General features: G+C 46.5%; 1 protein-coding gene across 1 annotated transcript; it reads left to right on the top strand.

The window, feature by feature from the left end:
• The first annotated feature begins 15,270 nt into the window (after positions 1-15,270).
• Positions 15,271-16,377, top strand: LOC132396463 (E3 ubiquitin-protein ligase RNF220-like). The gene has a single exon (XM_059974007.1). It carries the CDS (start codon positions 15,339-15,341, stop codon positions 16,308-16,310), a length of 972 nt encoding a protein of 323 aa, XP_059829990.1. The 5' UTR covers positions 15,271-15,338; the 3' UTR covers positions 16,311-16,377.
• Positions 16,378-21,436: the final 5,059 nt, after the last annotated feature.

The raw sequence follows: 21,436 nt of genomic DNA, 5'->3' as shown, positions 1-21,436 counted from the left end.
AGGTTTGGCTAACTTTAAAAATGTTGAGAAGCTAAACAGAAGCAAAAGTAGAAGGTGATATACCTATCTTGAGAAATACTTATTATAATGTGGATTTTATATTACTTAGTTGTTATTTTTTATTTGCTCACTTACTCCTTTTTCCCCACCAAAATGAGAATATATATATATATATATATGTAATATATGTGTGTGTGTGTGTGCTTGTATATATATTTGTGTGTGTGTGTATATATATATATATATATAGGAGTACACAGGGAAGTCGTTTCTGTGTAATGGATTTGTTCACTGACTTTTATGAATACTGCAATGGGGACCCTCAACTCACAAATAGGAGGGGTTATCCCCCATAGCTAGACATTTCCTCTAGCTCAAAGCAGGGTCATCTACCTGAGACCTCAGCCTTGGAATCATGTTCATTGCCATTTTTGTTATTATTTGCGTTTCTTGGTTCTTATTTGTTCAGGGAGTAGATCGATTAAGTTTTATTCAAACTTCAATGATACATTGACAGATAAATACAGATGGCTAAGGACAAGGTAAAATTCATTTCTTTTAATGTCAATGGGCTACTAAATGCAATCAAGCGTAAGAGAATTTTATCCAATTTGGAACAATTTGATTCATACTGGGAAAAATGGTTTAACTACATAATGCCTCATAGGCCTGATTTTATTCTCACAAATCAATGAACCTGTAGTAAAAAAAAATCCCTACTTGTACATAGTTCTTTCCTTTTGCTTGTTTTTTCTTTCCACTCTTTTCTATAAGTATATGCCTCAGATAAATACTTTGTGGATATTTGTGACATATATGATTATATGATATATATGTACAATGTCTGAAATACATCTTATGGAAATGTTTGTTTGATGATGAACTTCAATAAAAAAATAAATTACAAAAAAAAGAAAATAGTCCTCACAGTTACTTCTACTACCAGAGTGCATGACCATGCATTTTCCAACATTGCATTTCATTTGCCACTCTCTTGCCCATTCTCCTAATCTGTCTAAGTCCTTCTGTATCTTACCTGTTTCCTCAACACTACCTGCCCCTCCCCCAATCTTCGTATCAACTACAAACTTGGCAACAAATCCATCTTTTGTAGGGTGAAGGAACCATGGGTAACAAGTGAGGTAGAAAATCTAGTCAGGTGGAAGAAGGCAGCAAATATGAGGTTTAGGAAGCAAAGATCAGATGGGTCTATTGAGGAATATAGGGTAGCAAGAAAAGAGCTTAAGAAGGGGCTGAGAAGAGCAAGAAGGGGGCATGAGAAGGCCTTGGTGAGTAGGGTAAAGGAAAACCCAAAGGCATTCTTCAATTATGTGAAGAACAAAAGATGACAGGAGTGAAGGTAGGACCGATTAGAGATAAAAGTGGGAAGACGTGCCTGGAAGCTGTGGAAGTGAGCAAGGTCCTCAATGAATACTTCTCTTCAGTATTCACAAATGAGAGGGAACTTGATGACGATGAGGATAATATGCGTGAGGTGATGTTCTGGAGCATATTGATATTAAGGGAGAGGATGTGTTGGAGTCGTTAAAATACATTAGGACGGATAAGTCCCTGGGGCCTGACGGAATATTCCCCAGGCTGCTCCACGAAGTGAGGGAAGAGATTGCTGAGCCTCTGGCTAGGATCTTTATGTCCTCATTGTCCACGGGAATGGAACCGGAGGATTGGAGGGAGGCAAATGTTGTCCCCTTGTTTAAAAAAGGTAGTCGGGATAGTCCGGGTAATTATAGACCAGTGAGCCTGACATCTGTGGTGGGAATGTGTTGCAAGGTGGGGGCAAAGATGCTCGAGGAGGACCCAAAAGCAGGACACAAACACATCTTTCTTAGGTTCAATAAAATTGAATTTATTACTCTCTACACGGAGAACTGGGAAATCAAGGAGGGCAAAGAGGAACACGAACCTTGGACTTAGAGACCAGGAGGAATGTGGACCTTGGACTTGGAGACTGAGAACTTGGACCTCCATGGCCAGGACTTGGACACTGGGAACTTGGGTCGCCACAGCCAGAACGTGGACACTTGGACATGAACACCAAGCCAGGAATCCACCTTCAAATCAGGCATCGAACCAGGACTCTTCTTCTTCAAAGGACAGACACAGACACAATGCATGAAACACTGGACCCAAGTTCGTTCCACACTGCGGGAACTCTGAACTCACCCCTAATGGTCCTACCTTACCCGGACCCACTCTGGCAAGGGAAGGCAAATTGCTGATACTCTACTGCAGGAAAAGACCTGGCTTGCTTCCACAAGAAACGTAGTCGGCTCCGGCTGGATGACTCTGGCTTGTAGTAGCGACGGTGACTTTGCCAATGCTCCTTAATACTCTCGCCCCGAATGGCTAAAGCAGGGGCTTATAAACTGGCAGTTCGGTGGAGAGTAGATTACCTTAATGGCCAAGCTCGAGGGACACGTGGAACAGGAAATTAGAAGGGAACAAGGAGTCAATGATCCGGATCATAATGCAACCTAACTAAATTTAAAGGGGAACCGATCTGGACCATGACAGTACCCCCTCCCCAATGGTTGCCTCCAGGTGACCAACATGTTTGCCTATATTATCAATCACTCGGGTGTGTGGAGGGGATTTTGGCCGGCGGGCAAAAACAGAACAATAAGACCTTGGCCTAATTCCTCCTAAAATGGTAACTAGGACTCTGAGTCTCTTTCATGAACTTCTGTTGAAACTGTACGAGATTCTGGCTAACGAGGGTTTGGGAAAAAACAGTGTTTGTGTCTGCTGGGTCCATGTTTGACGAGAGTGTTCTGTTATAAGGTGGGGGCAAAGATGCTCGAGGAGGACCGAACAACAAGACACAAACACATCTTTCTTAGGTTCAATAAAATCAAATTTATTACTCTCTACACGGAGAACCGAGAAATCAAGGAGGGCAAAGAGGAACATGAACCTTGGACTTGGAGACTGGGAGGAACACGGACCTTGCATTTGGAGGCTGGGAACTTGGACCGCCGCAGCCAGAACATGGTACTTTGAACTTGGATCTCACAGCCAGAACTTGGACACTTGGGTCACAACAGCCAGAACGTGGACATTTGGACATGAACACCGAGCCAGGACTCTGCCTTCAGGTCAGGCATTGAGTCGGGACTCTTCTTCTTCAAAGGACAGACACAGACACAGGGCATGAAACACTGGACCCAAGTTCGTTCCAAGCTGTGTGAGCTCATAACTCACCCCTAGCGGTTTGACCTTACCCGGACCCACACTGGCAAGGGAAGGCGAATTGCTGATACTCTACTGCAGGAAAAGACCTGGCTTGCTTCTGCAAGAAACGTAGTCGGCTCCGGCTGGATGACTCTGGCTTGTGGTAGCAACGGTGACTTTGCCAATGCTCCTTAACACTCTCGCCCCGAATGGCTAAAGCAGGGGCTTATAAACTGCCGGTTTGGTCGAGAGTAGATTACCTTAATGGCCAAGCTCGAGGGACACGTGGAACAAGAAATTAGAAGGGAACAAGGAGTCAATGGTCTGGATCATAATGCAACTTAACTAAGTTTAAAAGGGAATCGATCTGGACCATGACAGAAAGCTGTTGGAAAAGATTCTTAGAGACAGGATTTATGGGCATTTAGAGAACCATGGTCTGATCAGGGACAGTCAGCATGGCTTTGTGAAGGGCAGATCATGTCTAACAAGCCTGATAGAGTTCTTTGAGGAGGTGACCAGGCATATAGATGAGAGTAGTGCAGTGGATGTGATCTACATTGATTTTAGTAAGGCATTTGACAGGGTTCCACACAGTAGGCTTATTCAGAAAGTCAGAAGGCATGGGATCCAGGGAAGTTTGGCCAGGTGGATTCAGAATTGGCTTCCCTGCAGAAGGCAGAGGGTTGTGGTGGAGGAAGTACATTCAGATTGGAGGGTTGTGACTAGTGGTGTCCCACAAGGATCTGTTCTGGGACCTCTACTTCTTGTGATTTTTATTAATGATCTGGATGTGGGGGTAGAAGGGTGGGTTGACAAGTTTGCAGACGACACAGAGGTTGGTGGTGTTGTAGATAGTGTAGAGGATTGTTGAAGATTGCAGAGAGACATTGATAGGATGCAGAAGTGGGCTGAGAAGTGGCAGATGGAGTTCAACCTGGAGAAGTGGGATGTGGTACACTTTGGAAGGACAAACTCCAAGGTAGAGTACAAAGTAAATGGCAAGATACTTGGTAGTGTGGAGGAGCGGAGGGATCTGGGAGTACATGTCCATAGATCCCTGAAAGTTGCCTCACAGGTTGACAGGATAGTTAAGAAATCTCATGGGGTGTTAGCTTTCATAAGTCGAGGGATAGAGTTTAAGAGACGCGATGTAATGATGCAGCTCTATAAAACTGTAGTTAGGCCACACTTGGAGTACTGTGTCCAGTTCTGGTCGCCTCAGTATAGGAAAGATGTGGAAGCATTGGGAAGGGTATAGAGGAGATTTATCAGGATGCTGCCTGGTTTAGAGAGTATGGATTATGATCAGAGATTAAGGGAGTTAGGGTTTTACTCTTTGGAGAGAAGGAGGATGAGAGGAGACATGATAGAGGTGTACAAGATATTAAGAGGAATAGACAGAATGGACAGCCAGCGCCCCTTCCCCAGGGCACCACTGCTCAGTACAAGAGGACATGGCTTTAAGGTAAGGCAAAGGAAGTTCAAGGAGGATATTAGAGGAAGGTTTTTCACTCAGAGAGTGGTTGCTGCGTGGAATGCACTGCCTGAGTCAGTGGTGGAGGCAGATACACTAGTGAAATTTAAGAGACTACTAGACAAGTATATGGAGGAATTTAAGTTGTGGGGTATATGGGATTAGGGTTTGAGGGTCAGCACAACATTGTAGGCCAAAGGGCCTGTAATGTGCTGTACTATTCTATGTTCTATGTTTTATGTTCTATCATCTAAATCATTGACATACAGCCTAAAAAGAAGTGGTCCCATGGATAGTGAATTTCTATCACCTTCTCACTCTGTTCTGCTGAAGTCATGTTTCCCCTGTTTACTGTAATGTGCTTAAAGGCATTTCCCTAATGAAGTGCTTGACTGGTCAATGGACATGGCTATGGCATTTGATGATATCAAGCAAACTCTTTCTACTGCAACCCTACTGGTGCTTCTGCTCTGTAACACACCCATAGCCATTTCTACTGACATCTCACACTTTGCTGTGGGTGCTGCTCGCCTTCTTCAACTGCCAGCTGCATACCCTGAAAGGAAGTATCGCACATTTGACAGTGAGGTTCTAGGTCTCTGTCTGGTTGTTTGTCATTTTTCTTTCCTTTTAAAGGGTCATCCTTTCACAATGTTTGTTGATCACAAACCCCTCATGCACGTGATGGCCAGATATCAAACCTTGGTTCTGCACGGTAGCAATGCTACATATCTGAGTTCACAACTGATGTACAACATAAATGAAGGGGAAAAATAATGGCATAGCTGATTACCTCTCATGGCCAGTCATGGAGGCCACTCACACATGGATTGAATATGGCAACATGACAGGAAACAAGCTGCTGACCCAAAGGTCAAGGCTTACTGTGGTGAACTACATATACCTGTCTGGACACGCCCCCCGCTGACTGCACCTGTGGCTCCTCCCACTGGCCGTGGCTCCTCCCACAGACCCCGGTATAAAGGCGATTGGGGACTCCGCCCTGGCCTCAGTCTCCAGGATGCAGTGTGGTGGTCAATTGCTGCTTGTTCTTTCTTCCAGCCAATAAAAGCCTATATCTCGCCTCACGTCTCCAAGAGTTATTGATGGTGCATCACTTACAAAACAGCAGTCAAGGGATTGTGGCTGGCTGACCTTAAGTTCAGGGAAGCTGGGGTTTCTCTCCTGTGTGATGTCTCAACTGTTACCCTCACCCCATCATCCCCGCAAACTGGAGGCAGAATGTTTTTGACTCCATACATGGCCTCTCGCATCCTGAATGGTAGGCTTCAAAGAAACTGCTTGCACTAAAGTTTCTGTGGCACAAACTACAAAAGGAAATGCTTGATTGGACTGCAGGTTGTGTGGCATGCCAGCAGACAAAAATTAACCATCAAGTTCAGGCGCCATTGACACCTTTTGAGATCTATGAGCAAGGTTTGACCATGTGAATGTGGACCTCATTTGTCCCCTTCTCCTCTTCCCCCCCACCCACCGCCCCCAAGTTTTGACTGTATCACTAGGTGACCAAAGGTCTGTTCCTAGTATTGACGATGGCCACAGGTGTGGCTTGGAAATTTATCAGCACCTGGGTTGCTCAGTTTGGCACCCCATCTGATATTTCCTCTGACCATGGTCCCCAATTCATATCAAACTTCTGGGCCCAGAACCTCAGTGTCAGGCTATATCACACCACAAAATCTCACCCACAGTCCTATGCCCTATGTGAGTGGTTTGGAGTCTGTCTGAGGACTTCCCTGACTGATATAAGTTTCCTTCATTGGGACTTCTGAGGGAACATGAAATACTGGATTTGCTATTAGAGAATGAAACAGGGCAGGTGACAGAAATTTGTGTAAGAGAACACCGTGCATCCAATGACCACAGTGCCATTAGCTCCAAAGTTAAAATGCAAACCGATTGGTCTGGTCCATGGGCTAAGGTTCTAAATTGGAGAAAGGCCAGTTTTGATGGTATGAGAAATGATCTGGCAAGTGTAGATTGGGACAGGCTGTTTTCTAGCAAAGATGTATGCAATAGACAATAGACAATAGGTGCAGAAGTAGACCATTCGGCCCCTCGAGTCTGCACCGACATTCTGAGATCATGGCTGATCATTCACTATCAATACCCAGTCCCTGCCTTGTCCCCATATCCCTTGATTCCCCTATCCATCAGATATCTATCCAGCTCCTTCTTGGAAGCATCCAGAGAATTGGCCTCCACCGTCTTCCGAGGCAGTGCATTCCACACCTCCACAACTCTCTGGGAGAAGAAGCTCTTCCTCAACTCTGTTTTAAATAACTGACCTCTTATTCTCAATCCATGCCCTCTGGTACTGGACTCTCCCAACATCTGGAACATATTTCCTGCCTCAATCCTATCAAATCCTTTAATTATCTTAAACGTTTCAATCAGATCCCCTCCCAATCTCCTCAATTCCAGCGTGTACAAGCCCAATCTCTCCAATCTCTCTGCATAAGACAGCCCTGCCATCCCAGGAATCAACCTAGTGAATCTATGCTGCACTTCCTCAACTGCCAGAATGTCCTTCCTTAAACCTGGAGACCAAAACTGTACACAATATTCTAGGTGTGGTCTCATCAGGGCCCTGTACAAATGCAAAAGGACATCCTTGCTCTTGTACTCAATTCCCCTTGTAACAAAGGCCAACATTCCATTTGCCCTCTTCACTGCCTGTTGCACTTGCTCATTCACCTTCATTGACTGGTGAACTAGGACTCCTAGGTCTCTTTGCATTTCTCCCTTACCTAACTCTACACCGTTTAGACAATACTCTGCCCTCTTGTTCCTGCTTCCAAAGTGGATAACTTCACACTGAATGACATCTGCCAAGTATCTGCCCATTCACCCAGCCTATCCAAGTCTCCCTGTATTCTCCTAACATCCTCTTCGCATGTCACACTGCCACCCAGTTTAGTATCGTCAGCAAACTTGCTGATATAGTTTTCAATGCCCTCATCTAAATCATTGACATAAATCGTAAAGAGCTGTGGTCCCAATACAGAGCCCTGTGGTACCCCACTAGTCACCTCCAGCCAGTCCGAGAAACACCCATTCACTGCTACCCTTTGCTTTCTATCTGCCAACCAGTTTTCTATCCATGTTGAAACCCTGCCCCCAATGCCATGAGCTCTGATTTTACTCACCAATCTCCTATGTGGCACCTTATCGAATGCCTTCTGAAAATCTAGGTACACTACATCCACTGGCTTACCCTCGTCTAACATCCTTGTTACACCCTCAAAAAACTCCAACAGATTAGTCAAGCATGATTTGCCCTTGGTAAATCCATGCTGGCTCGGCCTAATCCTATTTCTGCCATCAAGATGTGCCACTATTTCGTCCTTAATAATGGGCTCAAGCATCTTCCCCACGACTGACGTTAGGCTAACAGGGCGATAGTTCTCCGTTTTCTCCTTCCCTCCCTTCTTGAAAAGTGGGATAACATTAGCCACTCTCCAATCTTCAAGAACTGATCCTGAATCTAAGGAACATTGGAAAATGATTACCAATGCATCCGCAATTTCCTGAGCCACCTCTTTTAGAACCCTCGGATGCAGACCATCTGGACCCGGGGATTTATTAGCCTTCAGTCCTACCAGTCTACTCATCACAGTTTCTTTCCTAATGTCAATCTGTTTCAATTCCACTGATATCTTATGACCCTGGCCCATCCATACATCTGGGAGATTGCTTGTGTCCTCCCAGGTGAAGACAGATCTAAAGTACGCATTAAATTCTGTTGCCATTTCCCTGTTTCCCATAACATTTCTCCCAATTCATTCTTCAAGGGGCCAACATTGTTCTTAACTATCTTCTTTCTCTTCACATAGCTAAAAAAGCTTTTGCTATCCCCTTTTATATTCCTGGCCAGACTGAGCTCATACCTGATATTTCCTCTCCGTATTGCTTTTTTAGTTAAGATCTGCTGTTCTTTAAAACTTTCCCAATCATCTGTATTCCCTCTCATCATAGCCCTGTCATACTCCTTTTTCTTTAATGCTATACAATCTCTGACTTCCTTTGTCAACCACTGTGGCCCCTTCCCCCTCTTTGAATCCTTCCTTCTCATTGGAATGAACTGCTTTTGCATCTTTTGTATTATGCCCAAGAATATCTGCCACTGCTGATCCACTGTCTTTCCTGCCAGGGCATCCGCCCATTTAACTTTGGCCAGCTCTTCCCTCATGGCTCCGTAGTCTCCTTTATTTAATTGCAACACTGACACCTCTGATCTGCCCTTATCCCTCTCAAATTGTAGATAAAAACATCATGTTATGATCACTACTTCCTAATGGCTCCTTTACTTCAAGATCACTTATCAATTCCTGTTCATTACACATCACCAAGTCCAAAATAGCCTTGTTCCTGGTTGGCTCAAGCACAAGCTGTTCCAAAAATACATCTCTTAGACACTCCACAAACTCCCTATCCTGGGGTCCAGCACCTACCTGATTCTCCCAGTTCATCTGCATGTTGAAATCTCCCATAACGACTGCATTACCTTTAGCACATGCCAATGTTAACTCCCTAATCAACTTGTACCCAATATCCACACTACTGTTTGGGGGATAGTACACAACACCCATTAGGGTCTTTTTACCCTTACTGTTCCTCAGCTCAATCCACACAGACTCTACTTCCCCTGTTCCCAAGTCACCTCTTGCTAAGGACTGAATCTCATTCCTCACCAACAGGGACACCCCACCCCCTCTTCCCATATTTCTGTCTCTACGATAGCACGTATACCCTGGTACACTCAATTCCCAGGCCTGATCCCCTTGCAGCCATGTCTCCGTTATCCCAACAATATCGTAGTTCCCTATTTTCATCTGAGCTTCAAGCTCATCTGTCTTATTTCTGACACTACGCGCATTCAAGTTTAGAATTCTGAGCCCATTCCTCCTCTCTTTGCTTAAAACACTGTCTACTGTACCTAACCCAGCTCCTTGAACTTCCATCGGGCTAATTGCACCCTGAATTTTGATGACCTTCTCAAGATCACCCAAACCTTCTACACATTTAACCCCATGCTCCTTCTGACCAACCCTCTGGATCTGGATCCCTGCCCCCTGCACATCTAGTTTAAACCCCCCTGAGCAGCACTGGCAAACACTCCTGCAAGAATGTTAGTACCCCTCCAGTTCAGATGTAGACCGTCCCTTCGAAACAGATTCCAATGTCCCTGGAACAAAGACCAATTATCCAAAAACCTGAACCCTTCCTTCCTGCACCATGCTCTCAGCCTCGTATTAATGTGCATAATCATTCTATTCTTCGCCTCACTCGCACGTGGCACAGGTAGCAATCCCGAGATTGTCACCCTGGAGGTCCTGCCTTTCAGCTTCACTCCTAACTCCCTGAACTCTCTAAGCAGGACCCCCTCACTCACCTTACCTACATCGTTGGTCCCTACATGGACCACTACATCTGGGTTCATGCCCTCGTTCTCAAGAATAGCCTGCACCCGATCTGAGATGTCCCGGACCCTGGCACCAGGGAGGCAACATACCATCTGAGACTCCCGACCTGCCCCACAAAATCTCCTATCTGTCCCCCTGACTATAGAATCCCCTAAAACTATTGCTCTCTTCTCTTCCCTCCTCCCCTTCCTAGTTGAGGGTTCAACTTCTGTACCAGAGGCAGGACCACTACAGCTCATTCCTGGTAGTTCATCCCCATCAACAGAATCCAGTACGGTATACTTATTGTTAATGGGAATGGCCGCAGGGGTGCTCTGCTCTCTCTGCCTGCTCCCCCTGCCTCTCTGGACCGTCACCCATCTGCCTGCTTCTTTGTTTTTTGGTGTGACTACCTCCTGATAACTCCTATCTATCTCTGCCTCTGCCTTCCTAACTCGGGCTGATAGGAGCTGCAGCTGGACGCACCTCTTGCAGGTGTGGTCATCAGGGACAACTGTGTTGACCCTGACTTCCCACATAATGCATACGGAGCACACCACTGCTCTGACTGTCTCCCACATACCTGAACTGAATTAATAGAATAAGTCTAAAAAGCACCTAGCGACCTTACCTTCCCCTCAGCGAGCAATCACACAGGCTTACCGAAGTCCCCTTACGCCAAAGCCCACTTAGCCAAAGCCCAGGACTCTGCTCCCATGGACTCCGCTGGCCGCTCTGTAAAGAAGTATGCAGTATGTGGGAGGACTTCAAAAATAAATTTTGAGAACGCAAAGCTTGTATGTGCCTGTCATAACAAATAGTAAAGATAACATGTTCAAATGCTTCAAATGGTTTCATTTATTATCAGAGAATGTATACAGTATACAACATGAAATACTTGACCGCAGACATCCATGAAAACAGAAGAGCCCCAAAAGAATGAACAACAGAAAACTGTTAGAACCCCAGAGCCCCCTTCTCCCTACTGCTCCTCATAGGCAGCAATAAGCATCAATGCATTAACCTCTCCCTTTCTCCCACCTACTTTGGCAAAAAAGAATCCACCACCCAGCAAGCAGCACCAAAGAAAGATCATGATCAGCAGTGAACAAAAGTATTGCTACAGTCTCTCTTTCTCTCTCTCTCTCTCTCTCTCTCTCTCTCTCTCTCTCCCCCCCCCCCACTAACAAGGGACAAAGAGATATCATCTATTTTCACTGCCAAAGGGAGATGGACAGTCACTGTTATGATATTACAGTCTACAACATCCCTTTTAATTCCGAAATTCTCCAACTCTAGAATCTGGCAGCAAACTCTCCCACCATCGAAAAGATGAGAGATTGTGACTGCTCAACTACAGAGACCACCATCCATACATCCGCTGCAGCGAAATCTTGATGTTTCATTTTCTGCAACACACACAAAATGCTGGTGGAACACAGCAGGCCAGGCAGCATCTATAGGAAGAAGCAATGTCAACGTTTCAGGCTGAGACTCTTTGTCAGGAAAGAAGAGATAGTAAGGGATTTGAAAGTGGGAGAGGGAGTGGGAAATCCATAATGATAGAAGAAGACAGGAGGGGGTGAAGTGAAGCTAAGAGCTGGAAATTCGATTGGCAAAAGGGAAAACAGCTGGAGGAGGATCATGGGACGGGAGATGGAGAGCAGGCAAGGAGAGATTGTGAGAGGGACAGAGGGAGAAAAAAGAGAGAGAAAAGAAGAAAAGGGGGAGAGAATAATAAATAGATAGATAGATAAATAAATAAATAGATAAGGGATGGGGTAAGAAAGGGAGGAGGGGCATTAATGGAAGTTAGAGAAATCAATGTTCATGCCATCAGGTTGGAGGCTACCCAGACGGAATATAAGGTGTTGTTCCTCCAACCTGAGTGTGGCTTCATCTTGACTGTAGAGGAGGCCATGGATAGACATATCATAATGGGAATGGGATGTGGAATTAAAATGTGTGGCCACTGGTAGATCCTGCTTTCTCTGGCAGACAGAGCGTAGGTGTTCAGCGAAATGGTCTCCCAGTCTGTGTCAGGTCTTACCAATATATAGAAGGCAGCACCGGGAGCACAGGACGCAGTATACCACACCAGCCGACTCACAGGTGAAGTGTCGCCTCACCTGGAAGGACTGTCTGGGGCCCTGAATGGTGGTGAAGAGAGGAAGTGTAAGGGCAGATGTAGCACTTGTTCTGCTTACAAGGATAAGTACCGGGAGGGAGATCGGTGGGAAGGGATGGGGGTACAAATGGACAAGGGAGTCACGTAGAAAGCACGTAGATCCCTGTGGAAAGCAGAAAGAGGGGGGAGGGAAAGATGTACTTGGTGGTGGGATTCCATTGGAGGTAGCGGAAGTTACAGAGAATGTTGGACCCGGAGGCTGGTAGGATGGTAAGTGAGGACAAGGGGAACCCTATCCTGAATAGGGTGGTGGGAGGATGGGGTGAGACCAGACGTGCGTGAAATGGGAGAGGTGCGTTTGAGAGCAGAGTTGATGGTGGAGGAAGGGAAGCCCCTTTCTTTATAGATATATATATATATACTTAGTGTACTAATGCCCTTCCCTTGGACAAAATTGGTGGCATGGAGGGGGGAGACTTGCAGCTTGGGCAACTGCCGATCTTCTATTTTAAAAAAACCTTGCCCAGGCTTGCGCCACAGAAACTTTCCGAGGTGCAATTCCATGGTCTATCGAGACTAACAGAGGCCTACCTATGTGATGCACCAAAGAGTCCCCATGTGGCGAAGTTTCTTACAAGTCAAGTCTATCAGGTGGTCGAATCTGTCGCTGCGATCTACGTAGCACCAGCTGTGTTCGCACAGATGCCGGCAACATTGGTGATTGCACAGGGGACGGAGGTTGCGCTTGTTCCAGCCCACTAGGTGCCGGTGATCCCTCACGCATGTGCGAGGCGCCTGGTATAAATGCATATGAAACGCCCGGTATATGTGTCGTGAGGAGTCTGTGTAGGGCCTGGTGAGCACGGTGTCACCTCTGGTGCAGGGTTCATAGTTACCGGAGAGCCTTCAGGGTAGTGGTCTGCTGCACCTGCGGGTGCCAGGTCGTGGATGGAGACCGTGTCCTCCCGCCCATCAGGTAAGACCACGTAGGCATACTGGGGGTTCGCATGTAGAAGGTGAACCCTCTCGACCAGCGGGGAGTATTTATTGCTCCTCACATGTTTCCGGAGCAGCACTGGCCCCGGGGACGTCAGCCAAACTGGTAGGGTGGTCCCAGTGACAGACTTCCTGGGAAAAGAGAATAGGCGTTCATGAGGGGTGGCATTGGTGGACGTACATAACAGAGAGCGGATAGAGTGCAGTGCCTCAGGGAGGACCTCCTGCCATCGAGAGACCGGCAACCCTTTTGACTTAAGGGCTAAAGTGTGGTCTTCCACACTGTGGCATTCTCCCGCTCCACCTGGCCATTACCCCGGGGATTATAACTCGTGGTCCGACTAGTAGCAATGCCCCTAGCTAGCAGGTACTGGCGCAGCTCGTCACTCATAAAGGAGGACCCTCTATCGCTGTGGATATAGCAGGGATACCCGAACAGAGTGAAGAGCTGGCGCAGGGCTTTTATGACGGACGTGGCAGTGGTGTCGGGGCAGGGGATGGCAAAGGGGAACCGTGAGTACTCGTCGATAACACTGAGAAAATAGACATTGCGGTCAGTGGAGGGAAGGGGGCCCTTAAAGTCAACACTCAGTAGTTCAAAAGGGTGGGTGGCCTTGACAAGTTGCGCCGTGTCAGGACGGTAGAAGTGCGATTTGCACTCAACGCAAATTTGGCAGTCCCTGGTCATCGTCCTGATGTCCTCCAGGGAGTATGGCAGGTTCCGAGCTTTCACAAAATGGTAAAATCGGGTGATCCCCGGATGGCAAAGTTGTGCATGAAGGGTGTACAGCTGGTCGAGCTGTGTGCTAGCACATGTTCCCCGGGATAGGGCATCAGGGGGCTCATTGAGTCTGCCAGGCCGGTACAGGATATCATAATTGTAGGTGGAGAATTCTATTCTCCACCGCAAAATCTTATCATTTTTGATTTTGCCCCGCTGTTGGTTGCTGAACAGGAACGCATCCGAGTGCTGGTCGGTCAGCAAGGTGAACCTTTTGCCAGCAAGATAGTGCCTCCAGTGCCTAACAGCCTCCACTATGACCTGGGCTTCTTTCTCCACCGCGGAGTGGCGAATTTCGGAGTCTTGGAGGGTGCGAGAAAAGAGTGCTACTGGTCTGCCTTCCTGATTGAGGGTAGCAGCCAGAGCAAAATTGGAGGCGTCACACTCCACTTGGAAGGGAGCGGTCTCGTCCACCGCATGCATCGTAGCTTTGGCAATGTCCCTTTTAATGCAGCTGAAGGCTGCGCAGGCCTCAGCAGAGAGGGGAAACGTGGTAGACTTGACCAGGTTGCGTGCCTTGTCTGCGTAATGGGGGACCCATTGGGCGCAATAGGAAAAAAAACCCAGGCACCGTCTGAGGGCCTTGAGAGTGGTGGGAAGAGGGAGTTCTAACAGGGGGCGCATACGGTCGGGATCAGGGCTAATAACCCCGTTTTCCACAACATACCCAAGTATAGCAAGGCGGGTGGTTCCAAACACACACTTGTCCCTGTTATAAATAAGGTTCAGAGCTGCGGCCACTTGGAGAAATCGTTGGAGGTTGGCGTCGTGATCCGGCCAGTCATGACCACAGATGGTGATGTTATCCAGATAGGGAAATGTGGCCTTCAGTTGGCACTGGCCCACCATCCGGTCCATTTCCCTCTGGAAGACAGAGACACCATTCGTGACACCGAAAGGGACACGCAGGAAGTGATAGAGCCTGCCGCCCGCCTCGAAGGCGGTGTAGGGGCGGTTCTCTGGGCAGATGGGGAGCTGGTGATAAGTGGATTTCAGATCTATTGTCGAGTACACCTTGTACTGAGCAATCTGGTTGACCATATCCACGATGCGGGGTAGGGGGTACGCGTCAAGCTGCGTGAACCTATTGATGGTTTGACTATAGTCCACCACCATCCTATTTTTCTGCCCAGTCCGAACAACCACCTGGGCCCTCCAAGGGCTTGAGCTTGGCTCAATGATCCCCTCCCTGAGCAGCCGCTGCACCTCTGACTGAATGAAAGCCCTGTCCCCCACGTTGTACCTCCTGCTTTTAGTTGCCACCAATGACATCCTCTCTGTTTCTGTGAACTGCACGGAACGGATTATAACGGTGTACAGCGTCCAGGTGCTACATTCATGCCAAGTAATATTGACAGGTTATCCCATTTCAATCCTGCCATGGACCCAGCAGGAGTGGAGGATCCAGAACACACCAATGGCAAGGAGGAAACATTTTTGCGAGTAAGGTCCAACAGGCAAGCAAGGCTGAATGCACGGATAGGGAAAAACAAGAGGAAGAAGGCCTCAGAGGATGGCCAGGTATGTCCACTATGCAATGAGACATTTTCTGGATCTATGGAGGAGATGAGTAGACATGTGGAAGCCTGCCTGGACAAGAGAGATGGTTCTTACACAAATGATGATGAATCTGTGGACATAGAAAATGAGAGTGCAAGTGGGAACAGATTTGAAGAATATGAATGGTGTGGGCAGAAGAGAATATGCGCTACAACCTTATTAGAAGGTGGTTTTCGAGGATCTGGGTTTGTCACCTGCAGCAGTAAAGAAAATCATGACAGTGATGCAGATCTTGATGTGGATGGAGACGACACCTTGGAGTATGGGAAACCACAATACACAGAAGCAGATATTATACCATGCACTGGAGAAGAACCAGGGGAGGCCAAAGAGAGGGAGGCACTATGTGGAGCTGTGCTAAATGATGGAACTCCAAGCAATAGAATAACACCGGAATTTTCAAAATGGGCCAGTGATGAAATGCCCTCAACAAGTAATGGAGAGAGTGGAAAACTAGAAATGCAGACACAGAAGACATGTAAAAACAGCGAGATTGAAAAGATATCGGAAGAAGCAACTGTAACGACAATTGAAGCACTGAAAGCCCACATCCGTGAATTAGAACGACAACTGTCCTGTGGGGATAGATATAAATGTCTTATTTGTATGGATTCCTACTCGATGCCCCTTATCCAGTGCTGGCACGTTCATTGTGAGGAATGCTGGCTCAGAACATTGGGTGCCAAAAAGCTGTGTCCACAGTGCAACACAATCACATCCCCTGGAGATCTCAGGCGCATGTATTTGTGAAGAAGTAGGATATGGAAGAGAGGCCACAGTTATCCTGAGGTCTAGTTAGACACAATGCCTCGCAGCAGGAAGAAGGAACCAGCAGTGCGTGACCATCATATTACATCCTGGAGAATGAGGCAGAGGATCAGACCTCGATCGCCTTTATACAGGGGCCTGTGGGAGGAGCCACAGGAGCAGTCAGCAGGGGGCGTGTCCAGACAGGCACATAGTTCACCACACTATGCACTTAGTGTAACTCTGTTTTTCTCTATATTTATTCATCATTGTACTGCTGCTGTAAGGTTAAAATAAATTCATGACATATGCCTGTGATCTTAATTCTGATTCTGATTTCTGTACTGTGCTCTTCTATGACTCTATATCCATGTGCAGCCAGCTGGAACAGGGAAGGAGGAGAGGAAGAGAAGGCAGACTCGGCTGGGGTAATGAGTGGGGAGTGGGAAAGAGCTGGTGGGAAAGTGGGAGTCTGTATGGTCTTTGTCACCTTCGCTGAGGAAGGAACATTTGCTCCTGTCAATATTCATTGCAAGCCCACTGCCATGGTACACTCTCTCTCCATCGTTATTTCCCCCTCCTCCTTGTTCTCTCCCCCCTTCTCCTTTTGCCTCCCTGTACATCATTTCTGTCTCTTTATCACTTTATGTCTCTCCCTCTTTGTCTCTCTCCCCATATCTGGCTCTCCCTCTCTGCCTGTGTCTCTTTCTGTTTCTGCACAAATCTTTGAATAAGGATATGTGTTCTGAACCAATCACTTCTTACATATCCTTTGATGTTGCCATGTCCTCAGAGTCTTCATTTTATCTTACCTAACACTGCACTTTGCACCATTATGCAGCATTGGACTTGCCACTGTTTATTATTACCATTATAGTGTTCAATTCTGCGAGCTTCTGTGACTTTACTCTGGTGAATATGGCTGTAAACTGCACCATTGCTGACTGGACTGTGGAGTGGAGGCTCATCCATCGCTGCTTCTGTTAACATGAACTGTGAAATTGTTTGAAGAATGACTATGGGAATCCTTAAAATAATAGACCAGTGAGTCTTACGTCACTATTAGAGAATATTCTTAGGGATAGCATTTAGGAGCATTTGGGGAATCATAGCCTAATGCCTTTGAGAGGACTTGATCATGTCTCATGAGCCTCATTGAGCTTTTGAGGAAGTGAGAAAACTAATTGAAAGTTACAGTAGTGGAAGTGAAAGTGAAAGCGCATTTTAGTAAGGCATTTGACAAGGTTTCCCGTGTTAGGATCATTCAAAATGGCAGGAAGCATGGGATCTGTGACAACTTGGCTGTAAGAATTCAAAATTCAAAGTAATTTTATTATCAAAGTACATAAATGCCACCATTTTCAACCCTGAGATTAATTTTCTTGCAAGCAAGAAATGGTGGAAGCAGATATGAGACAATGAGACAGGCCATGAAGAGGCAGGGAATGGAGGGATAGAGATCAAGAACAGGCATGATAGGGAATGGAGGGATATGGACCATGTACAGGCAGAAGGGTGATTGGAGGGATATGGACCATGTGCAGACAGATGAGGTTATGGAGGGATATGGACCAGGCACAGACAGATGGGGGAATAGAAGGATACAGACCAGGTGCAGACAGATGGGCAATAGATGGATAACGACTAGGTACAGGGAGCTAAGGAACGGAGGGATACAGACTACATGTAAGCAGAGAGGAGATGGAGGGACATGGACCACTTTCAGGCAGATGGGGAATAGAGAGATATGCACCACGTGCAGGCAGATGGGGAAATGGAGGAACATGGACCACATGCAGATTGATAAGACCATAAGACATAGGAGCAGATTTAGGCCAATCGGCCTATCGAATTTGTTCTGCCATTCCACCATGGCTGATCCTGGATCCCACTGAACTCAATACACCTGTCTTATTGCCATAACCTTTGATGCCCTGACCAATCAGGAAACTATCAATTTTCTCTTTAAATATACCCATAATCTTGGCCTCTACAGCAGTATGTGGCAGAACATTCCACAGATTCACTACCCTCTGGCTAAAAAAAAAATCCTCCTTACCTCTGTTTTACAGGGCTGCCCCTCAATTTTTAGGTTGTGCACTCTAGTTCTGGACACCCCCACCATACATCCTCTCCATTTCCACTCTCATCTAGTCCTTTCAACATTCGGTAGGTTACAATGAGAACTCCCTGCATTCTTCTAAATTCCAGTGAATACAGGCCCAAAGCTGCCAAATGCTCCTCATATGTTAACCCCTTCATTCCAGGGGTTATCCTCGTGAACCTCCTCTGGACTTTCTCCAATGGTAACACATCCCGTGTTAGATATGGGTCCCCAAACTGTTGACAATACTCCAAGTGCAGCCTGAATAGCGTCTTATAAAGCCTCAGCATTATCTCCTTGTTTTTATGTTCTATTCCCCTTGAAATATATGCCAACATTGCATTTGCCTTCTTTACCACAGACTCAACCTGTAAATTAACCTTCTGGGAGTCTTGCATGAGGACTCCCAAGTCCCTCTGCATCTCTGATGTTTGAAACTTCTCCTCTTTAGACAATAGTCTGCACTATTGTTCCTTTTACCAAAATGCATCATCATACATTTCCCAACACTGTATTCCATCTGCCACTTTTTTTGCCCATTCTTCCAATTTGTCTAAGTCCTGCTGCAATCACATTGCTTCCTCAGCACTACCTACCCCTCCACCTATCTTCGTATCATCCACAAACTTTGCCACAAAGCCATCAATTCTATTATCTAAATCATTGACAATGTGAAAACTAACTGTCCAAAATATTAACCCTTGAGGAACACTACTAATCACCAGCAGCCAACCAGAAAAGGCCCCCTTTATTCCACACACGCTGCCTCCTGCCTGACAGCCATTCCTCTATTCATGCCAGTATCTTTATTGTAATGTTATCTTGTTAAGCAGCCTGACATGTGGTACCAGAGGACTGGAAAATTGCATATGTCACTCCACTCTTTAAGAAAGGAGGAAGGTAGCTGAAAGGAAATTATATACCAGTTAGCCTGACCTCAGTGGTTGGGAAGATGTTAGAGTCAATTGTTCAGGATGTGGCGATGGAGTACTTGGTGACACAGGACAAGATAGGACAATGTCAGCATGGTTCCCCTAAGGAAAATCTTGCCTGGTAAACCTTCTGGAAAGCTTTCAGGAGATTTCATGTAGGATAGATAAAGGGATGCAGTGGATGTCGCATATTTGGTGTTTTTAAAGGCCTTTCAAAAAGTCCCACATGAGGCTACTTACCCAGTGAAAAGTCAATGGTATTACAGGAAAGTTATTGCATGGTAGAGCATTGGCTGATTGATAGGAGGCAGGGAGTGGGAATAAAAGGATCCTTTTCTGGTTGGCTGCCAGTGACAAGTGGTCTTCTGTATGGGTTGGTGTTGGGACCAGTTCCTTTAATGCTGCATATAAATGATTGAGATGATGGAATAGATAGCTTTGTTGGCAATATGAAGATTGGTGCAGGGGCAGGTAGGGTTGAGGAAACTGGTAGGCTGCAGAAGGACTTAGACAGATTAAGCAAGAGGCAGAGAGTGAAGAAGTAAAGGCATCTCAGAGAGAAGCCATTTTTTTTAACTGATCAGGGAAAAGAGGCTAGACTGTGCAGACACGTGACATAGCACACCAAAGGTTTTTAAAAAAGACCACCATATACAGCGGCCATTGTCGAAGTGGACTGAGGCAGAGTGGGATGGCTTTGGCTCAACAGGCTTCGACATGAACAGGCAGAGGCGAGGTTTGAACAGGGTACGACTTCGCAAGCACATGAAAGTCAGCCCGTGAGGCAGCAGGAGAATTTTAAAAGTGAGTAGATTAACGGAGCGGGCAACATAGTAGAGGGAGTCAGAGTAGGAAGGCTTTAGCTCGAGAGGCTTCGGCGAGCAAAGGCTGAGGACGTGCTTAGGTCCAAATGAGGTAAGGGCAGGTAAGTTCCTCTAATTAATTTAATTACCTTAGGAGTAGGTAATGGAGGCAGCAGTTAGGGCAGTTGAGTGCTCTGTTTGCAGTATGTGGGAAGTCAGGGTGAGCACAATTGTCTCTGATGACTACGCCTGTAAAAGGTGCATCCAGTTGCAGCTCCTGACAAACCATGTTAGGGAACTGGAGCTGGAGATAGATGAACTTTGGATCATTCAGGTGGCAGAGGCAGAAATAAACAGTAGTTTCAGGGAGATAGTCACCCCTAAGAGTCAGGAGACAGGTAGCTGGGTGACTGTCAGGAGAGGGAAGGGGATTAGACAGAATGAGCAGAGCACCCCTGTGGCCATTCCCATCAATAATAAGTATACTGTTTTGGATACTGTTGGTGGGGATGACCTACCAGGGAGGGTTGCGTCTTTGGCACTGAGACTGGACCCTCAGCTCAGAAGGGAAGGAGGGAAAAGAGGAGAGCAGTAGTGATAGGAGATTCAAAAGTTAGGGGGACAGATAAGAGGTTCTGTGGAAGAGATCAAGAATCCCGGATAGTGCCAGGGTTCACGATATCTTGGATTAAGTTCTCAGTATTCTCAAGAGGGTGGGTGAGCAGCTGGATGTCGTGATCCATGTAGGGACCAATGACGTGGGTAGGAAGAGTGAGGAGGTCCTGAAAGGTGAGTTTAGGAAGTTAGGCTCCAAGTTAAGGGACAGGACCTCCAGGATAGCAATCTCAGAATTGCTACCAGTGCCACGTGCAGGCGGGTTTAGAGATAGTAAGATAGTGCAGATCAACACGTGGCTGAAGACATGATGCAGGAGGGAGGGCTTCAGATTTGTAGATAATTGGGTAGTTTTCCAGGGAAGGTGGGACCTGTTCCACTGGGACGGTTTACATCTGAACTGGAGGGGGACAAATATTCTTGCAGGTAGGTTTGCTAGAGAGGCTCCAGTGGATTTAAACTAGATACAAAGGGGGAGGGGAACCAGAGTGTAGGAACAGATGTATGGGAGAAGAAAGAAAAACAAGATAGTAAAGTTGTTTGCACCATTAGTGATAAACAGAGAGTAAGAGGTGGAGAATTTCTTAAATGCATTTATTTTAATGCTAGGAGCATTGTAAGAAAGGTGGATGAGCTTAGAGCATGGATTGATACCTGGAAGTGTTATGTTGTGGC

This window comes from Hypanus sabinus, chromosome 7, assembly GCF_030144855.1.
Source record: "Hypanus sabinus isolate sHypSab1 chromosome 7, sHypSab1.hap1, whole genome shotgun sequence".
Taxonomy (NCBI): Eukaryota; Metazoa; Chordata; class Chondrichthyes; order Myliobatiformes; family Dasyatidae; genus Hypanus; species Hypanus sabinus.
This window is presented reverse-complemented; position numbering and strand designations above follow the sequence as displayed.